This window comes from Phoca vitulina, unplaced genomic scaffold (assembly GCF_004348235.1).
Source record: "Phoca vitulina isolate PV1807 unplaced genomic scaffold, GSC_HSeal_1.0 scaffold73, whole genome shotgun sequence".
In the NCBI taxonomy this organism is placed as follows: Eukaryota; Metazoa; Chordata; class Mammalia; order Carnivora; family Phocidae; genus Phoca; species Phoca vitulina.
The window spans coordinates 6,706,351-6,726,994 of NW_022589776.1; the positions used below are offsets into that span (position 1 = coordinate 6,706,351).

The 20,644-nt window shown below is 38.0% G+C and overlaps 1 protein-coding gene across 7 annotated transcripts in view; it reads right to left on the minus strand.

Annotated features, from left to right (window-relative positions):
- Positions 1-20,644, minus strand: part of ABL2 (ABL proto-oncogene 2, non-receptor tyrosine kinase) — a 116,684-nt gene that overhangs the window by 30,215 nt on the left and 65,825 nt on the right. For 4 of the 7 annotated variants that reach the window (XM_032393487.1, XM_032393485.1, XM_032393490.1 and 1 more), the window contains exon 2: positions 716-778. The exons of 2 other annotated variants lie outside the window; for them this stretch is intronic. In XM_032393487.1, coding sequence (XP_032249378.1) covers positions 716-778 — 63 coding nt within the window. Of the gene's footprint in view, positions 1-715; positions 779-5,342; positions 6,118-20,644 lie in introns of those variants that run through there. One more of the 7 variants, XM_032393488.1, reaches the window with a different exon arrangement.

A 20,644-nucleotide genomic window follows, 5' to 3' on the forward strand; every position in this document is an offset into this window, starting at 1 on the left:
CCTTATTTTCTTTTCCTAGGTGGTACATTTTGTAAGTATCTTGAGAACTTAATTGAAGGCTCTAGAAAATATCACCAACAATAGCCATTTGAGTATCTACCATGTGTAAGGGTTGAAGCCTTGTAAGACCTGGTTTTTTCCTCAAGGCTTTATGGGTTCCTAAATTTAGTCACACTACACAAAATAGGTGACCCCTATAAAGATCACCTGCTTCTTGCAGTCCAGGTCACTTACACAAAAAATACACTGTGTCTTCAGTAGTGATTTGCTCGATCACAGGAACTGTTTATAGCGGCTGTCTGCCACTCTCCAACTACCTATTGTGACGTAACAACACTTTTCTAGCATCTCTCTCTCTCCTCCCTCCCAATTCATTCTTAATTTAAAATTGACTATTATTGGGCGCCTGGGTGGCTCAGTTGGTTAAGCGACTGCCTTCGGCTCAGGTCATGATCCTGGAGTCCCAGGATCGAGTCCCGCATCGGGCTCCCTGCTCGGCAGGGAGTCTGCTTCTCCCTCTGACCCTCCCCTCTCTCATGCTTTCTCTCTCTCAAATAAATAAAATCTTTAAAAAAAAAAAATAAATAAATAAAATTGACTATTATATCTGAAGGAGAAAAACCCTTGAATCTGTGGCTTTATTTCTTTTCAACCCCACCCCCTCCTCTCCATCTCTACTGCCAATGCCTCAGATCCGATCCCGACCATCTCTCACCTGGACTACTGCCTCCAGTCTTGTCTCCCTCAAAGCCATCCTCCACACAGCTGGCAAAGTGATCTATTTAAAACAAAAATTTGACCAGGTCACTCTTCTTAAGATTCTTTAATAGTTCACCATCAAGCCAAAATCTCTTTAATGGCCTTCAAGGTCTTTTATAATCAGGTCTCTCTACCTACTTCTCCTGCTTACATTTCCCCCCTCCAAACTTCAAATTCTAAACTTTAACACACACCACGCTTCCTGCTTTTTTGTGCCTTTGTTCACATAGTCCTGGCTACATAGGATATGATCTCATCCCACCCTTCTTTTGACTGGCTCACTTCTCCTCATTTTATAATACTCAGCTCCAACGTACCCTCCCCTAGGAAGCCTCACATGCTCCCTACTACCTGTATACACTTGCTGCATTTGGACCCTCTATCTTTATCTTTACAATATCCTCAACTGATGTTTATTTCCCAAACTTTACAATTATACTCCTTAGCATGAGAACTGTATCTTTTTTCTAGCAAGAGTTACATACTATGTGTTCAGTAACTGTTGACTGAATGACCAAATTATACAAAAATATAAGTGATGGGAAATAGTGAGATGTATTTTAATCTTAAAACAGCATTAACCAATGTTTTAAAAATGGCTTCATAACGGTCTACAGAAATTCCTGTAGTAGGTTGGATTGTAATTTTCCTAATAGTTTTAGAGTTCACTTCATCACATTCCTTCCTCCTCTTAAAAGGAATGTATCTTTATAATTTCAGAGCTAATTTTGTTTCCCATTAAGAATATTATGACAGGAGCGCCTGGGTGGCTCAGTCGGTTAAGCGGCTGCCTTCGGCTCAGGTCATGATCCCAGGGTTCTGGGATCGAGCCCCACGTCGGGCTCCTTCCTCAGTGGGGAGCCTGCTTCTCCCTCTCCCTGGGCTTGCCACTCCACCTGCTTGTGCTCTCCCTCTATCTCTTATCAAATAAATAAATAAAATCTTAAAAAATATATATGACAAATCTGAAGGTATGCCCAGATGCCCTGAAAAGTTAATATGAATCAGATGTATTGCTCCTTGTTTAAATGCAGTTACAAGGAATGGAAACAGCTGGATTATGTACTAAGATAACCAATTAGGATTACCAAACAAAACACCATATTCTATGATACATCCTTCAAACAAGTCACACGTACTATGTTTCTCTTTATGCTTGAGAAAGTATCCACTCAGAATTTCCATGGGGCTACAAAATGCCAATCCTTTATTAAAATGAAAAGAACTGCCAAAAAAGTATAGAGAATATTTTCATATTTATTAGATTCTATACTGAGTATCACATGATCCTCACTAATAAATGTTTCTTGCCAATGATGGTGTTAACATTATAATGTTTGATAACAGTTCAAGTACATGTTCTTCTTTTTGGACAGAAGTCCCCCTTGTTTGAGATTATAAGAGGAACAAAAATCAAGGGTAACAAGAATTCCTGTACTATCAATGATGAAGTTAGAAACAATAATTAAGCAGATATTGAAACTAACTCTTAAATCCTAGCAGGCCAAAACCAGCAAATGCCATACAATTACACCTTACTTTGTGAAACCCAATATATAAACACTTAAGGTTTACAAAACTAATAATTTTAGTGAACATCTACTATACGTCATTCTGAGCTTCAGAATATAAAGATTATAAATCACCAATAACACTATTTGGACTTAGAAAAAAACACTCTCCGTTCTTTCCCCAAATCTGCTTCTCCCCCAGAATTTCCCATCTCAGAGGCAATTTCTTCTTATCAGCTGCTCAGGCCAAAAACCTTGAAGTTTGAATACAAACTTCTAGCTATAAGATGAGTAAGTTCTGGGCAATTAACATATAGCACAGTGATTATAGTTAATAATACTGTATTATCTACTTGAAAGTTGCTAAGAGAATAGATACTAAATGTTCTCACCACAAAAAAAGAAATAATTATGTGATGTGATGCAGGTATTAGCTAATGCTGTGGTGGTAATCACTATGCAATATGCAACTATCAAATTGACACACTGTATGCCTTAAACTTACAAAATTAATATGTCAATCAAATCAATAAAACTGGGGGGGAGGGGAACACAAAAGGAAAAACCTTGGAATCACTGAGGACTCCTTTTTTGCATCCAATCCATAAGGAAACCTCTTGGCACTGCCTTCAAAAACAGACCCAGAATCTATCTACTGCTCACTCCCTCCCCCACTACTACCCTGTTACCACCATCATCTCTCTCCTGGGTTTTACCACACTCCTGATTTCCACACTTCGAGCCTTGTTCTCTATTCTCAACACTCCAGCCAGTTTTTAAAGCATAAGTCAGATTGTGTTACTCCTCCACGGCAAACTCTGGTTCCCTACCTTAGAGTAAAGAGCAAAAGCCTTATGAGAGCCTGCGAGGCTCTTCATAGCTTGTCTTGCCCATACTTGCCTATACTCCCTCCCCCAGTTTACCTCATTCTGGACACTGGCCTCCCTGCTATTACTTGAACAAGGCAGGCACCCTCCTGCCTCAGGACTTTTGTACTGGCTATTTCTTCTGTCTAAAAAATTCCTCCCCCAAGACATTCACTTCACTCAAATGTGACCCTCTTGGTACAGCATTCTCTGACTCTCCTATTTTAAAATGGGGCTATTCCTGACAACACTCCCACCTCCCCCCATGTCTCCTTCCCTATGTTCTCTCCATAGCTCTTATTAACCACAAACGATATAATTTACATATATTTATGTATACTATCTAACTTCCCCCAACTAGAATATCAATTTTATGAGGACAAGGATTTTTGCCTGCTTTGTTCACTGATAAATTCCAAGCACTCAGAATAGTGCATGTATATAAGAGTCTCTCAAAAAGCAATGAATCATGTGTACTGTTATACTCACATGCTGTACCGCTATGAGAGGACAGAATAGAAAACAAAACTCTGGATCAAAAAAGGTTTCAGAGAAGAGAAGGTATTTAAATTAGATGAGCAGGAATTGTGCACCGATGACAGAGTGACAGGCTGTCAACGTGCAAGGACATGTCTACGACATGCGATTCATCTGTACTGGAGACAAGCTCCATCAGCTCAAGGGAGGTTTGTTAAAGGCAAGTTCAGCTTCTTAAAAACCACGTTATTTGAAAAAAGGCAAAGAGCACAATTTGATGTAAACTTAAAAAGATGTATATAGGCCAAACAATACTGTACATTTCTCAAATATACAAAATAACAAATACAGGATAAAAGCAATTTTTGAGGCCAAAGTACTAAAAGAACCATGACTTGGAAAACAATCCTTTTTATTCCCCACTCCCTGTCTTCCCATCCCTGCTTCTATGATCTTTTTGGTCAAGTCAACGATCTTATTTCCTTCCTTTCTTCTTTCTTCCCACTCACGCTTTTGTTCTCAGAGAACTAAAGGTCAATTTCCTGTACAATCCGTCTGCACAGGATATCCACTTAAACACCATCCTATCCTCTAGCACCAAACAAAAGGGAAAATGTTTCAAAGACAAAAAACAGCATAACATTTTCCTGAGGCCAAGAATGAACATGTATTAAATCATAAAGAGTTGAAGAACTAAATGCAGAAGAACAAGCTAAGGAATAAAGGCAAAAAAAAAAAAAGCCTATAGGAAGGGCAAGTAAATGTCACAGTGTTATTCAGTGGGTCTAATCTATGCCACTTTCCTCATCAGCTTAAAACAGACACAGCTGGATGATTCAGATGTACTGTACCCGCACAAATGCAAGTGTGAAGGCTGGGAATGGGTTTTATGAACAATGTGAAGTGACTACTATATATTCGGTGCCTTACTGGGTTAATCTTTCATTAATCGCTGTTACTGAGGTAGATCATGGACTTAAGATGAGACAACAGAAGACCTGATTTTCACTTATGTAACACAGGACCCAGGTAACAGAAGTATGACTATTAATTAAAGGCAATTTTATTACTTTTCTTCTGATAGACTTGCAGAAGACAATAAAAATAAGGCAAAACATAGAAACAGCAGTTTGTACAAAGTATATTATCAGGATTAAACAAGTTAAAATCCTGAATAAGACTCAGACTCAAATCCAGAGATAATTCCTAAATTTAATGTTTAATTTTATTAAAAAACACTGTCACCAATTAGTCATTCAATAACTTTTATCATTTTAATTAGAAATTTGTCAGGTAAGTAACTGGAGAAATAAATAAAAAAATGTTTCAGTTGAGGCATTCATTTCCAAGCATTTTACAAATCCTTATCTTGCCCGAATTCTACTTTATCTGATTGCTTATTCTCTAAGAAACTACTACTTTTTAATACCTCTTTTAAAAACTATGTAAAGTGGTTGGATAAATCATTCAACAGTTCTCAATATAACTTAAGTTCTTCATATCAAGCCATATATATCTTAGCACCACAAAATATTACCTATTATTCACTTGTTCTTTCTTTCAGTAAGTTCTTACTGAGATCCTACTATGAAATACCAGAAACAAAGCACATAAAACTTCACTGGCCAACAATGAGGACAGTAACGGAGAGAATTTTTCTGAAATCTCCATTCACGCTTGACTGCTGTGATTATCTACCCTCCCCCAACCTATCACCTCCGAACCATACCTGTCAAGTTGGGTACAGCAGTGTCTGAGGCCTCACCACTACACAGGCAGCAAAGCGACGACGTGTCCTGATCTCTGCCATAACTATTGGGCGGAAGCAGGACTGTTCCAAGGACCATTCCTCTGCCCAGAAGCACAAAAGTTAAATTGTTCTGTGTAGAGAAGTCTTAGAATTCCACTCCCTGACAAGCAATGCCACATGCATGTGGCGTTTACTCATGTACTCAGTGGCCACAGGGAACCAATAGGAGGGTAAGCATTTACAAGTCCCCAAGTGGGTGGAGAGTAACCTAAAGGAAAATGTCTAGTAATCAGCAAAGACTGAGTCAGAACAGGGTTATTCAGAAGAACATCTGGGAATGTTTTGAAAAAATAAATAAAATAAAAAGCAACACACGTCAGAGTCACAAATAATAAAGTATGTAGGGATCAGTCAGTACATATTGATGGGATTTTGTTCCTAAATGGATGATGAAGTAAGCCTGTAGAGAAAAGTTTCCTTGGAGAAAACCTGTTTACAATAAAACACCAAATACACTTTTAAAAAGAGGTAACGCCCTAAGGAGACTCATCTTTTGCATCACTTAAATTAGCTCAAGTAACCACAAATCCGAAGTCAAAGAAATAGTTACAATTTGATTCATGAACACAGAAGCCAGGAAATAACTGCCTTCACTAACATTTTGGCTCTACAGCTTAATACAGTTAAAAATATGGCATGAAAAAAAAATACGGCATGATTGCGACAACATGGATTGACCTAGAGGGTATTATGCTAAGTGAAATTAGTCAGACTAAGAAAGACAAATACCATATGATTTCCCTTAAATGTGAAATCTAAAAAACAAAACAAACGAATAAACAAACAAAAAGCAAAAACAGACCTATACAGAGAACTGATGGCTGTGGAGGCGGGGGGTAGGGGTGATGGGTGGGCAACACAAGTTTCCAGTTATGCAATAAATAAGTCACAGGGATGAAAGGTACAGTGTAGGGAATACAGTCAATGTCACTGTGCTAGCACTGTGTGGCGACAGATAACTACACTTGTGGGGGGCACAGCATAGCATATAAACTTGTTCAATCACTATGTATACACCTGTAACTAATGCAACATTGTGTCAATTAGACTTCAATTTAAAAAATAAAATTTTAGGGGTGCAGCTGGCTCAGCTAGAAGAGCATGTGACTTTTTTTTTTTTTTTTAAAGATTTATTTATCCATTAGAGAGAGAGAGCATGAGCAGGAGGGGCAGAGGGAGAGGGAATCTCAAGCAGACTCCTTGCCAAGCGCGGAGCTGGACACAGGGCTTTATCTCACGACCGTAACTGACATCAAGGCCCCTGAGCTGAAAACAAGAGTCTGACGCTTAACCAACTGCACCACCCAGGTGCCCCAAAAGAGTGTGCAACTCTTGATTTCAGGTGGTGAGTTTGAGCCCACATTGGGTGTAGAGATTACTTAAATAAACTTAAGATTAAAATAAAAATAAATTTTTAAAAATAAAAACATGGTATGACAGTGTTGAAAACTTCTGAATGTTAAAACTTTTAAAAGCAAATCTTTACTAATATATAGGAACAAAGTTAAATAAAATGTAAAAATCTGAAGATGAGAGTACCTTACTGAGAATTAAACTAATAAAATCTGCAAATAATACACTAAGTTATTTAGTGGTATTATCTACCAAAATAACACAAGAATGTTTCTAACTGGGCGCCTGGGTGGCTCAGTCAGTTAAGCATCTGCCTTCAGCTCAGGTCATGATCCCAGCATTCTGGGATCAAGTCCCACATCAGGCTCCCTGCTCAGCCAGGAGTCTGCTTCTCCTTCTCCCTCTGCCTCTCGCCCCTGCTCGTGTTCACTCTCTCTGTCTCAAATAAATAAAATCTTTAAAAAAATACCTCTAACTGTACAGCTAAGAACACTCATTGATCAATATTTAATAAGCACCTACTATTACCAGCCACTGTGCTACGTTTCAGGTCCATAAAGGAAACAGGATAAAATTATAATATACCAGGACTGAAACAGCCTTCGGTAAAGCTGAAACAAAATTATAACGTAACCTTAGAGAAAAAGAATGCCTCTGACATAGGTAATTATTAATAGCTTAAAAAAACAAAGCTTATACTTTGAATGAAATTAACCTTTTATAAAGCCAGTATTGTTAACATCATGGGAAAAGCAAGAGTTAAATGACTAATGGTTACCTCAATTAATAACTCAGTGTTTCAAATACCAGGTTGAATTTCTCCTTCCCTAGATAATCTTTAAAAATATAACGGAAAGGAGTTCCATAATCCATATTCTATACATACCTATATTCCATACCATATAATTTACTAGTCAGTAAATCTGCTCTTCAAATTACCAATAATTAAGTTACAAATCAGAAAACTATAAAAATTAAGACACTACAAAAGTATAATATTATAGAAAATAAATACTTTTGTGATTCTATGCTGCTTATAACTATCTAAACCATCTAATAGCTTTTAAATACTTTAAAGACTAAAATGAAAAAGAATGCATGTAGGGGGCGCCTGGGTGGCTCAGTTGGTTAAGCGACTGCCTTCGGCTCAGGTCATGATCCTGGAGTCCCGGGGTCATGTCCCGCATCGGCTCCTTGCTCAGCGGAGAGTCCGCTTCTCCCTCTGACCCTCCCCCTTCTCGTGCTCTCTCTCAAATAAAATCTTAAAAAAAAAAAAAAAAAAAGAAAAAAAATGCACGTAAAACTGATCACCAAAAATTGGTATGTTTGAAACCTAAGAAGATTAAACTCAAAACTATTAGAAAGACATGTTCTTATTTTTTAAATTGTTTTCAGTTTATAAAAGTGACACATGCTCATTATAGAAAATTTGGAAACTATAAATAAAAAGACAACACATCACCCACTTCTACAGCCCCATTTGTTATATTATTAAAATAACATTGATACCTTTGCATTTAGCCCTTTTAATCTGCATAATGTTTCATTCATTCAGCCAGTATTTCTTGAGTGGCTAGTATGTGCAAAAAGCACTTCACTAGGCAGGAAATATGAGGTGCTAGGCAAGAAATAAAGTCCATAAGAGATGAAGATAATGGGTTGGGGAGGAATTCCACTACTTTAAAGAAGGTGAGGGGCGCATGGGTGGCTCAGTCAGTTAAGGGTCTGCCTTTAGTTCAGGTCATGATCCCCAGGGTCCTGGGATCAAGCCCCTTGTCAGGTTCCCTGCTCTTGCTTCTCCTTCTCCCTCTGCCCCTCTCCCCTTGCCCCTCCCCTGCTCATTCTCTCTCTCTCTCAAATAAACAAAATCAAGAAGAAAGAAAGAAGGAAAAAGAAGATGGTGACACTTAAGCAAATGCCAAAAGCAAAAGAAGAATCTAAGCAGGGATAATGTAGCAAGTGCAAAAATCTGAAAGCAGGAAAGAACTTACTTGCCATGCAGAGGAAATGCAAAGTGTGGCTGTAATTGAGAAAGTCAGAAGAGAAGCATGAAAAGAAGTTAGTAAGACCATCCTGACGGTCAGACCAAGCCCATAAAAATTTAGGATTCTTTTCCAAGTACAATGGAAACCCATGAACAGTTTTAAGGATGGAGATCATATGTTCCAACTCCCATTTTGTAAAAGACCACTCTGGCTACAGGGTGAAAAAAAAAAATGGATTAGATAAGAAACAAAATTAGAAACAGGGAGATATGCAGCAGTTCAGGAATGGGTTCAAGTTGGCTTCAGAAAGAATGGTGTCATGAAGACAAAAGTCGAAGAACTTAAAAATCCGGTTTACAGATGGAACTGACAGAGCTTGCAGATTACTTGGATATAAAATAAGAAGAGACAGGGTAAAAATAAAGAATGGCTGCCAAGCTGCAGGCTTGAGTGAATGGGCAGACGGCCATGTAATTCACTCAAAAGCAACAGCAGTATAAATCAAAAGTTCCACTGTAGACAAGTAAATGTGAGGGAGATAATTAAACACCTTGATATATAAATCTGTAGCTCAGAGAAGATCCTGGGCTGCAGACATCAGCATATAGACGGTATCGAAAACCATGCATCTGGATGAGATTACTCAGGGAGACTAGAGTTAGATGAAAGTGCAGGATCATGCTTATTGGGGAACCATGACTGGAATTCTGCAGATTTCTCGTTTGAAACCATGGAGGCTAGAAAGAAGTGAAAAAACATTAAGTGCTTAGAGAAAAAATTGTCAACCCAAAATTCTATGTCCACAGAAAATATCCTTCAGAAATGAAGATGAAATAAAGACATCCTCAGTTAAGGGAAGAACTTGTTGCCAGTAGACCTGCTCTAAAAGAATTCAATTCAGACATAATGGAAATTTTACCAGTAGGAAATTTTGGAACATTAGGAATAAAAGAAATAATGATGGTAAACAACAGACTATTGAGTTCTTAATATATGATAGTTGAAAGCATACAGTGTAACGCCATCTGTAGGGACTTCTCAATGCATGCAGATATAATATATGACAACTATATAACACAGGGAAAAGAAAAATCTGTATGAGGGCAAGGTTCCCATATTTCACCTGAGGTGGCAAAATACTGAATCTAAGTAGTGTGAAAAGTTCAATATGTATATTGAAATCCCTACAGCAACCACAGGAAAACCTATACAAAGAAATACAGCCAGGGGCACCTGGGTGGCTCAGTCAGTTAAGCGTCTGACTTTAGCTCGGGTCATGATCCTGGGGTCCTGGGATCGAGCCCCGCATCAGGCTCCCTGCTAGGAGGGGAGTCTGTTTGTCCCTCTCCCCCAGCTCATGCTCTCTCTCTCTCCCTTAAATAAAGAAAGAAAATCTTAAAAAAAAAAAAAAAAAAAAGAAAAAGAAATACAGCCAGAAACAACAGATAAGTGACTATGAATATTAAAAAGACATGTTAATAATCCAAGAGAAAGCAGGAAAGGGAAAGAGAAGAAATAACAGAAAAATAATATGGTAGACCTAAATCCAAGCATATCAATGGTTAACATTAAATGAAAATGACCTAAATATAATTATAAGCTAGTTTGTCATAATAGATATGTATGATCCAACTATAGGCTATCTAAAAGAAACTCACTTCAAATATAACCATAGAAGTAGGTTAAAAATAAAAGGATGAAAACTTATGTCCACAGAAAAACCTGTGTATGAACCTTCATAGCATTATTAATAATAGCCAAAAGCGGAAACAACCGAAATGTCCCATCAATTAATAAATGGATAAATAAAACAGCTCAGCAATAAAAAGGAAGTACTAAAACATGTTATAACATAGATGAACCTTGAAAACATGCCAAATGAAAGAAGCCAGTCAAAATGAACACATGTTGGTGTGATTCCATTTAGATGAAAAGTCTAGAATTGGTAAATCCATAGAGACAAAGTAGATTAGTGGTAGCCTAGGGTCGGGATGTGAGGAGGAATATGGAATGATTGCTAATGGCTATGGGGTTTCTTTTTGGGGTGATGAAATATAAGAGTAGACTGTACTGATGGTTGAAGAACTTTAAATACACTAAAACCACTGAATCATACACTTTAAATGGGTGAATTTTATATGTGGATTTAAACATTAGCATTAAAAAACATTATGCTATGTGAAAAAGGCCAGATTTAAAGTCTACATATTGCATGATTCCATTCATATGAAATACTCAAAAGAGCATGTATATAGAGACAGAAAGCAAATTAGTGGTTACCTGGGACTGGGGTAGGAATGCCAACTGACTATAAAATAGTACAAGGAACCTTTTGGGTGATGGAAATGCTTTAAAACTGGATTGTGGTAAGGGTTACACAACTATGTACATTTTTAAAAAATTATGTATCTTTTAAAACTTAAGTTTTAGGAAATGTAAATCATAGCTCAATAAAGCTATTTTTCTTAAAGCACAAAAGGTAAAAAAACAAAAAGCAAAATCAGACTTTTGTTCTCTAAAAGATATTGTTAAGAATCAAATGATAAGCCATAGACAGGAGAAAATATCTGCAAGTTATATGTCTGACAAAGGATATAGATCCAGAATATATCAAGAACTCTCAAACTCAACAGTATGAAAACAAACCACTCAATTAAAAAATGGATAAAAATTCTCTTCAACAAAGATAATACAGGAATGACAAATAAGATGCTCAACATCAGCAACCATTAAAAGAAATGCAAATTAAAACCACAATGAGATACCACTACACACGTATTAGAGTGACTAACTTAAAAACAGTAAGAATACCAAGTGGTAACTACAGATGCAAGCCAGATGGAACTCTCATAAATTGCTGGGTGAAATGCCAAATGGTACAGCCACTCTAGAAAGCAATCTGGCAAGTTCTTGTAAAACATCACTTATATGACCCAGCAATACCACTCCTAAGTATTTGTCCCAGAGAAAGGAAAACTTACATTCAAACAAAAACCTATATATAAATACTTACGGCAGCTCTATTCCTAACCACCCCAAACTGGAAATAATCTACATGTCCTTTAATGGATGGATGAACAATCTGTAATACGTCCATACAATGGAATACCACTCAGCAATAAAAAAGGAATGAACTACTGATACACACAACAACCAGAATGGATCTCAAAGGCATTATGCCGAACTTCCCAAAGACGCTGGTATTGAAAGCATACATTCTGGGGCGCCTGGGTGGCTCAGTCATTAAGCGTCTGCCTTTGGCTCAGGTCATGGTCCCAGGGTCCCGGGATCAAGCCCCACATCGGGCTCCCTGCTCGGCAGGAAGCCTGTTTCTCCCTCTCCCACTCCCCCTGCTTGTGTTCTCTCTCTCACAGTGCCTCTCTCTGTCAAATAAATAAATAAATGAAACTTAAAAAAAAAAAAGAAGGCATACATTCTCCAAAAGACAAAACCACCGTGGTTGCCAGGGGTCAGGAGTAGGGAAAGTGTAACTACAAAGTGAGCCAACGGACATCTGGGGAAAATGATATGGCTATTCTGTTTCCTGAGAGTGGTGGTGGTTATACATATCTATGCATGGGCTAAAATTCACAGAACTTTACATGCCCCAAAAGAGTTGATTTTACTACATGTTAGTTAAAAAAATTTTTTTGAAGTTCAGGATCCAGTACTAAGCCCTAAAGAACAGCCACATTTAGAGAGCAAACAGAAAGAGAAGTCAGCAAAGGAGACTAAGAACAGTCAGCAAGGAAGGAAGAGAAAACACCAAAGGCTGAAAAGGGGGACTGTATGCGGAAGGAGGGAAGGATCAACAGGGTTAACTACCGCTGACATGTTAATAAATGAGTACATAAGAGTATTCATTGCTTTTATAAGCTATATATCAAAAATTTCCCCATATTCTTATAAATCTCCAAAAGTCTTCTTTTTAATGGTTATATATATTTCATCTTGCAGAGGTACTACCATTTCCAGTAACACTTACATGTACCTAGTTACAAGTCACCTAATATACCTATATGCACTTCATACCCCCAATTTTTCTCTGATTAATATGACCTCATTAGAACAAATTTTCTAGTCAAAGGAAATTTCAACACTGAGTGGATACATATTTCCAAACCACTTTCCAAAAAGTTTTACCACTTTACACTCACAACGATGTATAAATCTTCATTTCACCAAGGTGTTTATATATCTTTTTTTTTATTTTAAAGGCAAACAGTAACTTGTTAAATTCACAATTCACTTCCCATTTCTTTTGCTAACTACACAGCAACTTATTCCTTATTTCTCATTTCTTTTGCTGTTTATGTTTCCCATTCTGCAAGCTGTTAGAGGCACAAGCAGTAAATCAAAATAAACAAATGGGAAATATACAAAATATAACTTCTAGTAGCACTCTTACCTCTAGAAATGACAAAGAAAAAATTCTGATTCTTCCCTATGTAGGCCCTCAATTTCAAACACCTCACAATTGGAGCTATCATTTTTATAACAGCATGTATGCTTCAAATGGATAGCCACACCAGATGAACTATCCCCCAACAGCCCACCTATCCCTTTTCCTATCAGCATCAGACAGACAGCAGTACAGAGTCCAGTGCACACAGGTACTTCTAAGACAGGGGTCTTTCAAGTAGTATTTTGGGATGGAATGGTAGACCTTAAAACATGTTCAATTCCATTATTATTGAGATGAAGGAAACAAAGCTAGTGTCAGAACCAGATGATCTCTAGGGTGGCAGCTGCCACAGACCTGCCTGCTATTAACCCTCGCCCCTCAGCCTCCCAACACAGCAACTGACTAGAATTCTAAGAAAGCGCAGCACCAATTCCATGTCATGCTACTTCACTCTTAGTTTTCATCTCCTTACCTTTCATGAACTCAAGGCTTTAGGAACAAAAATTGGCCTTTCATTACAAAAACCAATCCCTAATGTTTTTTGTATGTTTTTCTTAATCCAACAGCTCAGGCCCTCTATTAAGTAGCCCTGGGCTCTGCCATTCAAAAAGTGAGGTGTCAACTTGGTTATTTACAATATCTGAGCATAAAATCTTCATTCGTAAAACAGGAAGAAAATGGTTAAGTACTTTTACGGAGTCCTTAAATGAGATTAAACGCATGTAAAGTGCTTAGGGGAAAACCTGATACCATAACTTAAAACTTTAGTTCGTTCTGTAGTCTAAAAGGGGTGCGTTCCTGCCTGGAAAAGACATCTATTAAAAGATAAGAATAAATGTGTTGGGTTTGAGTTAGACGATCTGTATAGCTAATAAGAAGTCAAAGGTACGAAAAAAAGCAACTCTAAACTTTTGCAAAAGTAACCCTCTTAAGGTCAGTTAGTAATAGTATAGATGATCTCCCTAGCTCCCATATACTCTCAGTTTTGAGTATATCACAAAAAGTCACAAAAACCAAAACGCTATTTTAGAGGTACAGGTCTGTGATTCATCAGTAGACCTGTACCTCTGAAACAAATAATATATTATATGTTAAAAAAAAAAAAAAAGAAGAAGAAGAAGAAGAGAGTAGGAAGGGAAAAATGAAGGGGGGGATATCTGAGGGGGAGACAAACCATGAGCGACTATGGACTGAGAAACAAACTGAGGGTTCTAGAGGGGAGGGGGGTGGCAGGATGGGTTAGCCTGATGATGGATATTAAAGAGTGCATGTATTGAATGGAGCACTGGGTGTTATACACAAACAATGAATCATGGAACACTACATCAAAAACTAATGATGTAATGTATGGTGATTAACATAACATAATACAATTTTAAAAAAATAAAAAAATAAAAAGGTAAGAGCAAATAAAAGTAAACAAAACAAAACAAAACCGCTATTTTAATCAGGACCATGCTTACCCTCCTCCTTTGTCTATTCAAATTCTGTATTATCGGGACACCTGGGTGGCTCAGTCGGTTAAATATCTGCCTTTGGCTTAGGTCATAATCCCAGGGTCCTGGGATCCAGTCCCGCATCGGGCTCCCTGCTCAGCGGGGAGTCTGCTTCTCCTTCTCCCTCTGCCCCTCCACCCCGCTCATGCTTTCACTCACTCTGTCTCAAATAAATAAATAAAATCTTAAAAAAAAAAATTCTGCGGGGCGCCTGGGTGGCTCAGTCAGTTAGGCGTCTGCCTTCAGCTCAGGTCATGATCCCAGGGTCCTGGGATTGAGCCCCGCATCAGGCTCCCTGCTCGGCCGGGAGCCTGCTTCTCCCTCTTCCTCTGCCCCCGGCCCCCGCTTGTGATCTCTTTCTGTGTCAAATAAATAAATAAAATCTTAAAAAAAAAAAATTCTGTATTATCTTTCAAAGTGTAGCTCAAGTTCCTAGATTCTCCCTGAACCTGACCTCTCTGACCATTTCTGATTAAGTAATCTCTGCCTTTGCCTAGAACAGCAACTGTCATACTATATTGGGACATCGTCTATAGTGTATTTGCTATTATTTATTACTTCCTTTTTTGAGTGTCTTTTTTTCTCCAATAAGATTAAGTTTCTACAGGTACAGAACCATTGTGTTTCTCTGTCCAATGAAACCCAGCAAAGTGTTTTACTAATAAATAATGACTGGTAAAAAGGATGAACTCATTTAAAAAATTCAGTTCCAAAAATAAATAAAACCTATTAACAGCATCTTTTCCCTTTCTCTACACTAGCGTTTCTCAAACTTTTTCATTACCACTAGTCTAAGGACTAAAATTACATTTAACTAAATAATGTAACTTAATTCAATTTCTCCCTAACAAGAGAAAGTAAAAACTAAAAGGATGGGGGGAAATCGGAGGGGGAGAAGAACCATGAGAGACGAGGGACTCTGAAAAACAAACTGAGGGTTCTAGAGGGGAGGGGGGTGGGAGGATGGGTTAGCCTGGTGATGGGTATTGAGGAGGGCACGTTCTGCATGGAGCACTGGGTGTTATGCACAAACAATGAATCATGGAACACTATATCTAAAACTAATGATGTAATGTATGGGGATTAACATAACAATAAAAAAATTTTTAAAAAAAGATGCAAATATGTAATTTGATCCAAGATATATAATCTCACTGTCTCCTATCTCAATATCACCATCTAATAAAAGGAACAACCTGCATATTATGTGACCTAAAAAAATAAATAAATAAATAAATAAATAAAAGGATAAGATTTTGTAGGGTAGCACTGAGCTTTGGAGGGTCAGAAACCACTGTAAATACCTAAGTTATTATCACCCTTGTTGAGAATGCATGCTCTATACTTAATCAAATCCTCCAAACACTTGAAGGTCCAAATATGACTCATTTGTTCTTATTAGAGTAGGAGCTTTCTCTAATTACAAAACCAAAGATGTCAACATACTTTGGACTCAAAGTTTTCTGTTACAGAGAAAGGAAGAGCACATTTTTCTAAGCAGGGGGTAAGATCATAAACACACACACACACCATAAACAAAGGCAGAGAAGAAAAAGCATTGAGTATTCTAAGTTTTACAAGACCAGACCAAGACATGTGGGAACCTGGGTAGGCTAATAATTAATACATCTTCAAAACAACACTCCTTAAATATGTGTTCAACATTTACTCAGCAAGAAGCCTGAAGTTTGCGCTAAGGGAGAAGGGAAAACAGAAACGAAGACGTAGTCCTGAATAATTCATCTCTGGCCCTAAACTCAGGAGTCCTGACTCAGCAAAAGACCCTGCAGCTAACCAGAATTACCCACCTCAGCAGGCACTTTCCCATGCCCTTTGGTGGTCTCAGGCTCTAGCCCAAACAGCTTATGAAATATTCCCCAACACCACAGATAATATTCTTTACGAGAGGATTTTTAGAAAACAACTTCTTCTCCCTGTTACACTTCCAGTGAACCTTTAGAAATCAACACTCTGGAGAGGAGCCCAGCTGGCCCATTCCTTAATCCAGCTCAGTGATTTTGCTGCATGAGAAATTTGGCCTGATTAGAAGAGAAGCCTGGAAATGTATGTGTGTCTTAGTCAAGTAATGTGAGATATTTGTGGGCCAAATGACAGACAACCTTAACATCCAGAAAAAAGAATTCACACTATATTGGGATATAACAGGTAATCATTGTAGATTTGTTAGAAGTAGTAACACATTGATTGTGCTATTTAGAGAAGACTGCTCTAGGACACCTGGGTGGTTCAGTCAGTTAAGTTCTGATTCTTGATCTCAGGGTCGTGAGTTCAAGCCCTACACTGGACTCCATGCTGGGCATGGAGCCTACTTGGGGCGGGGAGGAAAATTTGGGGCACCTAGGTGGCTCAGTCAGTTAAGTGTCCAACTCTTGGTTTCAGCTCAGGTCATGATCTCATGGGATTGAACCTGGTGTCAGGCTCCGGGCTCAGTGTGGAGTCTGCCTGAAGATTTTCTCTTTCTGCCCCTTCCCACACATGCGTGCGGTCTCTCTCTCCCTCTCTCTCTTAAATAAATAAATAAATAAATCTTTTTTAAAAAATAAAGAAGACTGGTCTATAATGCTCCTGATGGACCCCCTGCATTTACAGAAACTAACAAAGTTTGCTGCAGAAAACTAAGCAAGGATAATGAGGGCCTGTTCATGGAATAGACAATGACAAATTCAAGAACTCTTTTGTAGAAGGGAGCTGATAATTATCTAGTAATAGAGGATATAGGAAAGGAAACTAATAAATCTAACTCTGGTTTGGAGCAAAATGAATATAAAGTAACATCCAGATTTCAAAGCCAGAGTTATAAGACTAGAGTATAAATGAGGTATATCCACTGAGGACATTACTTTAGGAGTTGTCAACATGGTTCAACATTTTATACAAAAGGCAAAGGAAAGTAGTAGTATTCCATCAAGATATTTTTTATCAACTAAAAAAGTGGCAATAATCACAAGGTTTTGTATTCAGTTGCCAAAATACTCTTTAATCCAAAACCATTTATTTCTGGATGGTACCAGATAACAAAAACTTATATCCTCATTTCTCTTTCCTTCTTCCATGCATCCTCCCTAGGTGAAATCATTCATATCCATTACTATTAATCATAAACTCTAGGCTATTAGCTCCTGTATTAGTTTCCTACGGTTGCTATTAACAAATCACCAAATTGTTTGACTTAAAACAACAGAAATGCATTCTCTCATAATTCTGGAGGCCAGAAGTCAGAAACCGGTATCACTGGGACAAAATGGTATTGACAAGGCCTCGGCCCCCTTTAGAGGCTCTAGGGGAGAATCCATCATTTGCCTCTTCTAGTTTCCAGTGGCTACCAGCATCCCTTGGTTTGTGGCTACATCACTCCAATCTTCAAGATCAGCATCTTCAGATCTCTCTGCTCCAGCTTCGTATCTTCTCCTCTGTATGTGAAGTCTCCCTCTGTCTCCCTCTTATAGGGATACTGATTGCATTTATGGCTCGCTTAGATAACATAAGATAATCTCTCCATCTATAAGGACATCTCCCCTCCCCACTTTTTTTGCCATGTAACATTTACAGGTTCCAGGGATTAGGGCATGGATAGCTTTTGAGGGGGCACTTTTCAGCCTACCATAGCTCCCAAATCCCACCAACCCCAAATCACTCTCCTGGCCAGCTGTCTCCTATAGCCTATGGGTAAGTATACTTAGACATCCTAAAAGAACCAAAAACCCATTTTGTTCCTACTTCTGTTTTCATTTCTTTTTCAGTTTAGCATGTGTGCATGCATGTGTGTTCTTATTGTTGTTAATGGCATACCCATTCACCCAGGTATCTAATCCAGAAACTTCATTATCATTCTAGAATCCTCTTTCTTCCCTAATTCCCTCTAACACTATTATCCTACAGATTCCAGCTCCTAAATCTCTCTCAAATCCCTTACCACTGTCCACATTTATGCCCTCTTTATTTCCTTGCCTGAGCTGCTACAAATTCATCCACCTGATCTTCCGGACTTTAGTTTCATTCTGCTCCAATCTAATATCCACATTGCCTCTAAAATGGTGTTTTGAAAGGGCAAGACCATCTAGAGTTATGTTCCTACTTAAAACCTTTAAGGGTTTGGGGGACTCCGGGGGAGGGTGAGCCGCGCAGTCGGCTGAGCATCTGACTCTCGGTTTCAGCTCAGGTGGTGATCTCAAGAGTCCTAGGATTAAGCCCCGTGTCAGTCTCCACGGCAGAGTCTACTCAGGTTTCTTTCTCTCCTCCTCTGCCCCTCTTCACCCACGCTCATGTGCGTGCGCTCTCTCTCCAATAAATAAATCTTAAAAAAAACAAAAAACAAAAAAACACCTTTAAGGGTTTGGGCTCTCTACTGAAGAGTTAAATTCCAAATGTCTCAGCATGGTATGAGAAAGATCTGCCATGATCTGGCACTTAGCCTCTCCTGCCTCTCCTCACCAGTCTTATATCTTCTGTTCAACCACTTACAACTCTACCAACAGTTCTCTGAACATGTCAATTTATTCAATCTTTGTTGTTGCTAATTCTCTCCTCCTACAATCTTCCTTTCCAGTTACCTAGTGAACTCATTTAACACAATTCATATTTCTTCTGTTCAATGTTCTCAAAAGTATTTTCCGTCTCCCCTAAAATAAAGTTTATAACTCTACACTGCATCACAATCACACCAATTTTTGTTATTAGTAGTTATTTGTGGGGAGGAAATATTGCACAATACAGAAAAATACAAAGTACTATTATTTGCAATGTACGACTCCAGCCTCACCCCATGTAAGGGCAGGGATTATGTCTTATCCATATCTATTTTCCTAGAACATGTATTCAATAAATATTTGTTGACACATCATTTTTTCTTAATTACAGAAATAATACTTGTCCATTTTTTAGAAACTAAAAGACACAGTAATGAAGACAATTAAAAGCAGTCATGATCCCATCACCCAGAAATAATTACTGATAATGTTCATATATTTTAATCCAGCCTTTTCCTTATCTTGTTCCTAAAGTTGTTCCCTAATATATAGTCTTACAGCAATTTTAGCCTTAAGGCTAAAATTAAAACATAACCTACCAATTCCTGTAACTTAAGATTTGGAAACTTGGCAATAGAAGGAATTTAGTCCATAGATTTGTTTGGGAAATGCGCAAATTTGATTTATTTCATTTAGATTTCTGTTCTAGATATTCAGATCCCTAAGATCCTAGATCTGTAGAAGTGATATGGTTTTAAGGAATTTCATAGCAAACTTCATCACTAGGTAGGTAGTTTTTATACATTTATAAAACAAACAACTTTAATTTTCAAGGATGAACAACATTTAAAATAAAACACAAGATGTGATCCATTCCTGAAGAGTTTACCCATTTTGTGGCCAAAATACCAACTGCCCAAAAGTATAAACAGTCCTTACATGTTGTCAAAATCAAACTACAAAGTTTTCAAAGTGTTCAGAGATTTATCTAAGGAGCTTATAATTTTATTTTTAAATGGCATGCTTAATTATGTACTGGTCTTTATGAAAGAGAAGTTGAAGGCTCCTCTCTCCCTTCCCAGATCTTCATTTCCTCACAAAGTTGAATCAGAAGCTTGGCTTTCAACTCAACCCTCAAGGTAATGGAGGACTTGTTGTAATTTATTATATTCAAGACACTGAGTAAGCCACATTTCCCCCATCTCTTGTGTTTTCCTCTTTTTCTTATTAGAAGGTATAGTCTTTTCATGCAGCTAGAGGTAAGATCTATAATTTGATCCTACCTAATTGTATTTCTTCACTGGGGTCCAAAGCCAAAACTCTTGCTAACAAAGTGTTATCCTGCCTTGCTTAGTTCCACATGCAGATGTCATTCTTGAAAGAGGATCCTGTATGAAGGGAGTAATATAATGTGGGACTTAGGAATTCCTGTGTTCTAAGAGCAGCTCTTAGAACATCTACCTAACAGCACCCACTTCTCGTTATTATCATTTAC